The 11,481-nt window shown below is 38.5% G+C and overlaps 1 protein-coding gene across 1 annotated transcript in view; it reads left to right on the forward strand.

Annotated features, from left to right (window-relative positions):
* The window catches only part of LOC120539491 (pyroglutamylated RF-amide peptide receptor), a 66,802-nt gene extending 56,599 nt beyond the window's left edge, over positions 1-10,203 (forward strand). The window contains exons 4-6 of the mRNA XM_039769596.1: positions 1,030-1,262; positions 6,822-6,919; positions 9,020-10,203. Coding sequence (XP_039625530.1) covers positions 1,030-1,262; positions 6,822-6,919; positions 9,020-9,435 — 747 coding nt within the window. The 3' untranslated portion in view covers positions 9,436-10,203. The remainder of the gene's footprint in view (positions 1-1,029; positions 1,263-6,821; positions 6,920-9,019) is intronic.
* Positions 10,204-11,481: the final 1,278 nt, after the last annotated feature.

Below are 11,481 nucleotides of genomic sequence, written 5' to 3' on the forward strand. Positions count from 1 at the left end.
ACCAGGCCAATACCATCCCTACAGTGAAGCATGGTGGTGGCAGCATCATGCTGTGGGGATGTTTTTCAGCAGCAGGAACTGGGAGACGAGTCAGGATAAAGAGAAAGATGACTGCAGCAATGTACAGAGACATCCTGGATGAAAACTTGTTCCAGAGCGCTCTTGACCTCAGACTGGGGCGACGGTTCATCTTTCAGCAGGACGACGACCCTAAGCACAAAGCCAAGATATCAAAGGAGTGGCTTCAGGACAACTCTGTGAATGTCCTTGAGTGGCCCAGCCAGAGCTCAGACTTGAATCTGATTGAACATCTCTGGAGTGATCTTAAAATGGCTGTGCACCGACGCTTCCCATCCAACCTGATGGAGCTTGAGAGGTGCTGCAAAGAGGAATGGGTGAAACTGGCCAAGGATAGGTGTGCTAAGCTTGTGGCATCATATTCAAAAAGATTTGAGGCTGTAATTGCTGCCAAAGGTGCATTGACAAAGTATTGAGCAAAGGCTGTGAATACTTATGTACATGAGATTTCTCAGTTATTTTATTTTTAATAAATTTGAAAAAACCTCAAGTAGACTTTTTTCACATTGTCATTATGGGGTGTTTTGTGTAGAATTCTGAGGAAAAAAATGAATTTAATCCATTTTGGAATAAGGCTGTAACATAAGAAAATGTGGAAAAAGTGATGCGCTGTGAATACTTTACCGGATGCACTGTAACTTGAGATTTTCTCTTAGAATGTTATAACATTTCTTTCCTGTGTTCAGTATTAGTCCTCCAATTCCCAAAAATGCCACTGGTCGGCTCACAGCATTATTTGCATTGTTTTACTGAAACTGGCTTAGCAGAAATATTTTTCCCAACTGAAGCACGGTGATACAAAGTTTGAAAACTTGACCCAGGCAAGTTTCACAGTATCACACAACACCAGAGCCTCTAGGCCATACAGCCTACAGTACCCAAAAAAACCTTTCTGAGAAGACTTATCTATAACAACAATGCCACTAATCCACATTTATTTTTCCCATCCAGATCAAGTATGACTTTCTGTTTGATGTCCACTATACCTGCTGCCTGGAAGTATGGCCTCTTCCCTGGCACAGGCAGGTCTACACCACCGTTCTCCTAGTACTTATGTTCCTAGTTCCTATGGGGACAATGGGAATCCTCTATGGAAAGATCATCCATGAGTTATGGTGCAAACATCGCATCCATGATGTCATGTTCCAAGCACTCCCAGGATCTGAAATTAACAAAATTACCAGGTAAGAAATGCTAGCATGTGTTTTCCTTTAGCACAATTACTTTAAGGCTATAGATAGAAGCAAAGAGTTCTTTTAATTGATCAGTCAATATAGTAAATAAGAAATTAAAAATAAATGGATGGTAGTTTTAAAAAAAGGCCAGCTGTACATTACAGTTTGAGCACCAGTTTGAGTCATGCAGCGCATGACTAATGAAAGTCCTACCTCATCAGCAAATGATCTCCTTTATCGTCCTTATTAGACTATGCTTTTATTGTGTACAAATATGTACCTTTCCCTGTTATTAACCTGAGATTTCATAATATGAATTGATGCGGAAATATAGTATGCTCATTTTCTGAAGTTGTTTATTCAGAACAGAGACATGCAGACCTCAAGCTTATCATAACATCATTGGGTATAAAGCAGTAGAAAACAGATATTTCTTTTATCTAGTACTCTTATATACTGAACACAATCTAGAGATGCTTTCTCTAGTACAATGATATTTTATAAATTTATTTAACAATTAACACAGAAATATCGTGATCAGAGCAGTTGTTCTCAGTCTCAGTCCTGGGGACCCGCTGTGGCTGCAGGTTTTAGTTCCAACCAACTTTAGTTTTTAATTGGACAGAAAGCCTAATGAAGTGATCTGTTATTATCCAGTTTCTGTGTTTTGGAGTCAATGTAAAAATTATGAAACTAAGTTTGGTAAATTTTTCCTAAAACATACTAAACAGTTATATGGGAAATTAATTTTTTTACTTAACATCATCCTGATTTTCATTGTTCTTTTCCAGGTTTTCTGGTTATTTAAAGCATTATTTACAAATTAGTAGGTCTGATGCTAAAGTAGTTGCAGCCTTTCACCAGTCGATGTTTTTTTTCCCAGGTGTCTGTTCTGCTTATTTTAATTGTCATTATTAGAATACAACGAAAGAAGCAAACTACACAGAAAAAGGTCAAAATAATAGAAAAAAACATTTACTGAAACATTTAAAGATATTAAATAAACAGAAACACGTTGTGAGCAGCTCAACCCAGCTGGGACGCCCCGAGAATGAAAGGATGGGGGAAGGCAGCTACTTTTGGACACTGCCTCCCTCAAGACGCTAGATGGCAGCTCCCCTGGAGTATAGTGGTCTTCCGGATTCCCACAGGGCATCCTGGCACTTGGAGTTCGCTATCTCAGTCCTGTTGGGTGCCATGGGTGCTGCCAGTGGGTGCTATGGAAGGACCAGGGCAGTCATGCTTTCTGTATAGCCCGGAAGTACTGTTGAGTCACGAGGATAGAAATCCAGAAGTACTTCTGGGCTGACGAAAAACTTGAATTCACTGTCTGCTTCTGTTCTTCCTTCCACGTAATTTGCCAGCACTTCCGGGTCAAGAACTATATAATGGACTGCTAAAGACCCAGCAAGTAAGCCAGAGTCGGGTTGAGGTGGTCAAAGCTTGCTGGGAGTTGTGGAGGAGAAGATGAGAGATATCTCGATTGTGTTTATCGCCTCTGATATTGTGGCTGTGGTGCTTTGGGCACTATTATACCCCTAGCGTCTTTACAATGTCTAAATATTTGGTGGGTCCACTTGCTAATCACTGCCCTCCATCCTATCAATGCGGAAGGTACTTGTGTTTTTCTATGTGCTTTTTGATTTCTCTGGACTTTGGACCTCTGTGTTCTGTTTTTTGATTTCAGTATTTCTGTATTAGGACCGTGTTCACCTTGGATTGGCTTGTGTTTTTAGGCAACTCAATGTTGCCATTGTGCTGTACAGAGCTCCACTGTGTGGATGAGATTTTTTTGTGAAGGATAAAACCTTTTTGTTTTTATGAGGTTTCTGTGTTTGCCTGTATATCTAACCAGGTGTTCATAGTCTAGTGGGAATTATTGGTAGTGCTTGTGCAACTTTTTGGGTCTTACATGCCTTGGGACTTCTAGTCAAAACAAAATGTGTCCAGGCTAAAAAATAAGATTAAAACAACAGGTGAGGTGTCCATCTGACAGCATCTCTGGATCAAGTGTCATTCTGGACTGGAGACTAAAATGTACATGTTTTGTCTTCTTCATGTGCATCCTTCATGTGTTGAACGGTGAAACTAAAATGCTGTTGCACACTTGTCCTCAAATGGGATGGTATATCATTCTGGGTGTATTTTACAATATAGCTATTAAATGAAATGCAAGTGAAATTAAACAGGAGACTATCATTCTAAGATGTTTTTAGGAAATACCTCTAAAACAATGTATTAGAATTTATTCTTTCAGACAACACCATGGTAGCGATACAGCCGGCATAAGAGCCCAGTTCACTTTATTAATTACTAGCTGTCCCCCGCGGTTCCGTCCATGTAGTAGTGAATCAGGACAAACTTTAAAAACCAATAAACAGACAGGTGGCACTAGCTAAGCGGAGGCAAGTTACACTCCACAAACGGAGGCTGGCATGTCAGTGAGGAGCCCCTAGCCGGCTTCCCACTCATGACGTTACGCTTCCCCCTCCTCTCAGCCCGCAGCCTCTGCCTCGGATTAGCGTGAATAAATTGCTCCTGCAAGCAAACTATGATTCTTAGCGTGATGAGAGAAGTCGCAAAATCAACCGAATGTTCAAGGAAATTGTAGAAAAAAACTTGATCTAAATCCGTTAAGTAGTTTTCTTGCGAAAAGCGGACAGATATATAGATAGACAGACTGATGTATATATATATATATATATATATATAGTGGAACATTGGTTCACGAACGTCCCGGTTCACGTACAACTCGGTTCACGACCAAAAAGCTCGCCAAACTTTTGCCTCGGTTTACAACCACGCACTCGGTATGAAAAAGCCAGTTTCCCTTGCCTGCCTGCCTGAGCTGTGCTGAGCTGAGAGAGAGAGAGAGAGAGCAAGAGCGAGCGAGCACGTGCCTGCTGGGGAGGGGGAGGAGGAGGAGGAGGAGATTGCTGCACGTGTTTGCCTGCCTATCTGCAGGCTGTACGTGCTGAGAGAGAGAAAGAGAGAGAGAAAGCGAGAGAGAAAGCAAGCTAGCAAGCCGCGTGGCTGCAAGAGCTGTGTTCATTGTTCTCCTTCCATTGACTTCTAAGCAAGTGAAGAAAGTTTTGAAGAGAATTGAAATCGAAGTAAAGAAAGAAATTACAAGAGGTGGAAAAACTGTTTACCAGTTTACTCATTTACCAATCTGAGAACCCTCGTGCTTTCAAGCAGCACAATGTAAACAAAGCCAGACTGCCAGTAATGTGGGGCGCAAACACGAAGGATTGGGTCACAAGAGGTTTGTTTTGGAATGGCTGCATGAGGCTTTCACTCCTACCAGCTAAAAGCACCAGAAACCCAAGAAATCACAAGAGAGAAAACACCTGAAGGAAAACACTTCATGCCAGAACTCGACTCATGCAAGGTTAGTTTTCTTGGTGGTTTTTGTATTACGGATTTTTCAAAAGTTAATTTTTCAGTTCATAACGCGATTTGTTGCAATGTTACATTTATCTTTTTTCAAATGTTTCTTTTTTCCGCTGTGCTTAAAACTCATTTTAAAAACAGTGTTTACAGCGATCAGGCTGTAAGTTTAATAGCGTGATCTCCTGCAATCTTTTTTTTTTGGTTGCTTGCGATTTGGTTTTTGCATGCACTGCACTTCGGATTTGTTTTAATGTTCGTTTTTTTCTGCTGTGCTTAAAACTCATTTTAAAAAAAAATACTGCGCGAGCACGTGCTACAGAGAGATTAGAGAGCATGAACGAGCAAGCGCAGAGAGAGAGGGGGCAGCTGACAGGGAAGGGATGGGGGGGAGGATAGAGGGTGTGTGTGTGTGTGTGTGTGTGTGTGTGTGTGTGTGCGCGGAGGGAGGGAGCGCGAGCGAGCCAGCTCCTATAGCTGAGCAGGGAGCCTGGGTGTTTTGTGTCAGTGTTATTCAATGTTTTTACATTAGTTTACTATTACACTGTGCATTCTATGGTGTAATTAACTTTATTTGTGCTTAATCTTTACATATATTTACATATTTACATACAGTTTGTACTGTCTGGAATGGATTAATTGTATTTACATACAATCCTATGGGGGAAACTGCTTCGGTTCACGACCAACTCGGTTTACGACTCGGTTTACGACCAAAGTTCTGGAACGAATTAAGGTCGTGAACCGAGGTTCCACTGTATATATATACACATATATACAGTATATATATATATATATATATAGAGAGAGAGAGAGAGAGAGAGATAGAAGATGAGATACAGTAACAGTCTGGAATCCATGATGGTTGAAAAGCTGGGAGAAGGATTTATACAAATGGCTTTGGGTGCTTTGTACTGAGATATTTTAAATTGTATTGTTTCATCTCCTGGCATGGCTGGGGTGATAACAAAAATCTACCTGAGCACAGAAGCATAGTAATACTTACAATTAAATCAAAATGCAGTACATGGGGAGTTACCGCTAAGCGAAATGCAATCCGTCTGCTTTTCTTTTAGTTATGGCATGCGATCTGTGAAAATGAATTAAAATGCAATGCACTTTTGCATTGCATTTTAAACTGCCACAAAAATTGTGTGTCATTGTGAAAAGCAATTGATCATTTGGTTGATATGTTTTTAACTATGACATGATAAAACAGTGCCAAAACTAAACAGCTCACTAGCATATGTATTGTGTTTCAGTATAGTTAACGTGATTGTATTTAATTTTGGCACAAATAATCTTTCATAGGTAAAGAGGTATTTTGGTGCCAGTTTTTGATTTAAAATAAAATATTTAGCATTTACCACTGTCTGTTTTGCTGCAGTCAGTTTAGGAGGAGAGCAAGAACGGAGTTACTCAACACTAAGAAACCAACAGCTAAGTTATAGCACCACCTATTGTTTATGTATATTTTTGTCCTTGGAGCAAATAGGCAAAACCAAAGTATGGATGCTATATTATTGAATAATGCCTATCAAATTGAAGCGCTCCAGCTGCCACGATTTGCCACCCTTCTGGCCTACAGCACTTTATAACTGACCTTACATTCTAAGGTGTACAGTACATTGATTTCCCAAATTCACAACTTCTATAACCCATAAGTGATACTGTCAGTACTACATGCAGAAGATGTCTGGGATGTAAACTTTGGAGATCCTGAAGCCCCACCTTCCACACTGACTTTCTGTCACCTTAAGGGATTTATCATGAACCAAAGCTTTTATGGAGGACAAGGCACTGTCCAGCACCCACAATTCAGGTTAGAGTATCTCTCTCAAGAGTTATATCTAGAATAGCAGTCTAAAGAGATGGAGATGTGTGAGGTTTTCATTAATACTGCTTACTCCTCGATGTCAAGAACATATTTTCAGGCTTAGAATTATACTTTGATCATTATTTATTAATCTAGGAATGTTTTGAAATATGTTAATTATTTTGAATTTATTTTGCCACATTTATCAGCACCACTTTGCAATGTTTATGCATGAGTGTTGATTAGAATAATGACTTCCTGTTCCAGGTCAGTAGGGTCTGCATTGAGTAGCTTAGAGACAAGAATATGGGCAAGTAACTGCATCAAGTAATACAGTCCTCTCATTCCTCCCACTGATATAGGAAGAGGAAACGTGCAGTGAAAATGATGGTTGTGGTGGTGCTGCTATTTGTGATCTGCTGGCTACCTTTCCACTTGGTGTCGGTGCTCTCAGACTTTGGTATGTTACTTGTTAAAGTATATTATTTGACAGTATTATATAATATGCATTTTCATAGATACATTATAGGTTCCAAGCAGAAGATGGAAAAGTAACAAGGTTACGAAATTCTCCAAACAAAAGTCCAATATCTTCTCTGTATGTCTTCACCTTAGACATATACTATAATCTCACCGAATGTTAGATAACTGAGTGATTGTAAGACTGTTTTTGGCATTCTTTAGCAATCAATGAAGCTTCAGTGGCCAAGGCCACTTGCTGATTCTTTAAACACAAAAGTGTGCTTAGCATCTCTAAGTGATGTTATTGAGTAATGTTGTCATTATTTGACAGATACATTTACCCATGGCCACTTGCACATACAGTGGGATGCAAAAGTTTGGGCAACCTTGTTAATAGTCATTATTTTCTTGTATAAATCGTTGGTTGTTACGATAAAAAATGTCAGTTAAATATATCATATAGGAGACACACACAGTGATATTTGAGAAGTGAAATGAAGTTTATTGGATTTACAGAAAGTGTGCAATAATTTTTTTCAAGACACTTTTGCTTTACTCTTTATTTTAAGGGTGTAATTTTCTGCACAACACATAGTCAGAAATGACCTACAAAATGAGGGCTTCTTGGTACCAGATGGACAAAAAAAAGGAGGGGACCCCAAAAACCTCGACAAGAAATCAAGACAAGTCATTGTGTATATTAAATGTGGAGGTTTTCTCATACCAGTGAGTGAGAAGGTGACAGACAACAAAACACTGAAGCTATTTCAAAGAATTCAGAAGTAATTCTTATGAACATAACAGCAAAACAAATAACTTAAAATGAAGTTATCTGCAACTCATTTCAGGATTTCAGAATAAGAGATATCCTTTACATTTTAAGATCTCTTCAGTACATTTTGAGATAACTCATATTAACCTTGTATGCATTTTAAGATCTCTAAAATTCATTTTGAGAAACCTGAAAATCACTTCCTGTAACATCTCCTGTTCCTTCAAAAAGACTTGCAGCATTTAGTATATCTAGAAATAAGAAGGAAGTTCATTTCATGAATATTGAAATGCATTTCAGATACCTGAAAATGGACAGGAAGCCGTTTTGAGATATCCCAAGTGCATCTTCAGCTATATAAAATCCTTCAGAGATGTCTCTAAATGTTACATTGCTTTGCCATACTCAGCGCTGAGTTGGTGCCGTGTGGAAAAGATAAATCTTTTCTTGGTGTACCTTGGTTAGCCTTTAGTGCGTTGGTTTTACTGTAGATGGCCTGGTTTTCATGGTATCATTCAGCACTGGTGTTAGTTCCTTTACCTCCCAGGGACTCGCATCCTCAGCATTGGACTTTTTTAGTAAATTAAACGCATCAGGTTGATCATTTTTACTTAATGTTACAATTTAGAAGGGGTGGATATAATTTATATAAAACATTTAGGATACAAATAAAGAAAGCATAACTAGTTGTCAATGAGTAAGGAAATGATAAAGACTTGAGAAGGAGAACTACAGAATAAACAGTCATCTATACCATCTTCACAAACAAACTCTTATATTAATAAAGTAGCCAACATGACCCGAGCAGAGTTTCCTGTATTGTACGACATCCATTAACAACTTTGACTTAAGGTTTGGATTGAAGCTGTTATGCCAAATAATACTAAATTATGCTTATATGTTTTAACAACAAGTGAAGCTCTAAATCTGAAACTCCAAAGTTTCAATCAATTTATCAATAATTAGCATGCAAAAAATTGTCTTGCCAGTCTAAGTGATTGAGTAGATACAGAGCAAGAATGTCTGGCAGCGTCACATTCCTTATACACTGCAGCAAAATGCACATGCAAAATCTAGACAAAAAAACTTTACATCTGAGTTGTTTTGCCAATCTGCCGAAGGGGTAAACTAAATTTACTTGACAAGATTTCTTAAAGTAAGCTAAATAAATACAAGTAAAAAATTATTCCCATAAGGAAAGATTTAATGTCACGATATAAATACTTTTCCACTTGCCTAGATTTCATTTTTGCAATGTAGATACTGTACATAGCAAAACATATTTTATTTTATGCCTGAGGAGTAATTCTCTGTTTTTGCATTCAGGACACTTGCACATGAATGAAGAGCAAGAGTTCCTTCTCTATGCAGCAGTGCAAGTCATTGGTTTCAGCAACTCTGTCTGCAATCCGGTGGTGTACGCCGCACTCAACGAGAATTTCAAGAAACACCTCTTGTGTTTGCTCATGCAAGGGATCGTCTGCCGGAGAGGCCACTGCTTTGGCAGCCGGGGAGTGAGAGTGGGCATCTCGACGGTGGAATCACAGCACCTTGGGGAGCCTACGGAGCAGAGCCTGTTAGGAATGGGCCGGCACACTAGCCGAATCGCCTGGGAACTTGAACCGCATGCCTCCAGCTCCTTCCCCCAGGTGCACCTCTTCAGAGCTGTGAATAAGCAACACAGTGACCCCTTATTACTGAGTGTCACTGACCCCCTCATGCCTCCCACCCATGAATCGTGAAAGGGAAGTCAAATAAAAGAGATCCATCCTTGTTTTACCTGATTAGTGTTGGCTTTTAAGTGATGTCTTGGTTTCTGTCTGTGAAATCAATTCAGTGGATATGTCATCAAGCCACAATACATTGCCTAAGACTGGTATGTCTGCCAGGCTCAGGAAAGAGAAAGAAAGAGATGGAGCATTTTAGTCTGAGATCAACTCATTCTTGACATTTAACAATACAAAGAACAATCCTGGCTTTGTATTTTAGAAGGTAATTTGGTTGTGATCCTTTACTGTACGCAGATCCTCAGTGTATGATAAGACAATCAAGACACAGAAATTGTACTTCTGCAGCCAAAAAAAAACTGAATGACTTTCATTCATTGAATCACACGGTTGTCTTTTGAGCTTTAAGCCTTTGGATTCTTTGTAAAAACCTAACTGTTGATTCTGAAACTCAAGGCGACAACGTAAATTTTTATGTCAGGCTGTCAGAGCCAAAAAGAATTGTATGCCTTCATTGTTCGTCACAAGAAAACTGGAATTCTCCGTAACATATCACTAAACTTGTATCTTTTGGAAATCATCTCAGAAATTACAAATGTTTGTATGCCATTACTTTATAAATCTTTTCAGGCTGAATTGTTTTCTTCTTCTTTATCTTGACTGTATGCTGATAATTATTTTCAGAAAAACTCCCTCTTTGTGAAAAATGTCAGCATCTTTTTTTAAATTGCTCAAATTATGGAAAACGGACGAATAAAGCAATGCTAATCACTCTGTTTGCAATACGTGTTGCAATGCTGACTTTCCAAATTATTTATTTTTCTGTTATTTTAATGTAATTTTTTCTTGTATTTCCTTATGTTTTGGGGTCAGTTAATCTAATCCTTGTGCTATTTTTTGTATCGGATTGATTTATAATCATTATAATTATTTTTCATCCCATTACAATGCAATTTTTATTTTTTCATGGTAACATCAGACGTGTCCGATTTGTGTCATCATATGTCAATGTATTTAATAATCAGTATTTTGAATCTCTTGATTGTCCACGTTTACGGATTTTAAAGGAAGTTCTCAAAGCCTTAAATTCATTTCTGGTTTTTGACACTGACAGCACAAAATCTTCATCCTACAGTGTAGAATATGAATCATCAATAACGTGCAAAACAACTTCTACAAAGGATTTTGTTTGACGAAATGCAGCTGCGAGTATTTGAGACTGTACTGTAAGTAACATGAATAGCATTCAGTGCTAAATGATATGTTCTAAGTGACTTTTCTTGATGTTTAGTGCTCTTCTCCTTATGTTGACTTTAGTTGTTGCCCTTCTTCTAACTTTTTATATGAACTTTTGTTGGCACCCACCTCGAAAGTGATCATGCTATTTGATGTATGAACTTTTGGACAATATGAAGTGATATAAGAAATACAAATAATATACAAAGGATTCTGTACAAAGAAATAATTTTAAAAAAATGATTACAAACTTATCTTGTGGAGTCAAAGGAATGTTTATTATATTTTGAACAAACTATCACTACGGTGAAAATTTGTTTTTGGGAAATATTGGTTTTGCTAAGTCACAGTACTTGGCCCGAGTGCCTCACCTTTCTTTCATCAAGCCCTCAGCAAAAGAAAGTCTGATTTCTGTTGCAGGGAGGGTTTGTGGATGCATGCCTGCTGCTGCTTCTTTCTGCGTCAAACTTCTTTACATATTATCACTATTTCTCAGGTTCTTTCAGTAGATTTTTGATTTTTCTTTGGATTGTGATTCAGTTAAAATCATATCTTCTGGACCTACTGGATTGAAGCTTCATCTGTTCGGGCTGCTGCTGGGCTAACGCCTGCTCTCACATGGATTCTTTCAGTTATTAACTAGTCCTGTTGTTTATTTATTTTTTTGGACACTCAAGTGTAGTGCTGTGCAAACCTCACTGACATCAGCTTTCCCATGCAGATTAAGAGTACTGGGACAATCGCTTGGGAGTGATTTACACTCAAGCCTGCCCATATGTAGTAATTTCATTTCCATGTATCTTATAGTATCATGAAACATGATTT

This window comes from Polypterus senegalus, chromosome 11 (assembly GCF_016835505.1).
Source record: "Polypterus senegalus isolate Bchr_013 chromosome 11, ASM1683550v1, whole genome shotgun sequence".
NCBI lineage: Eukaryota > Metazoa > Chordata > Cladistia > Polypteriformes > Polypteridae > Polypterus > Polypterus senegalus.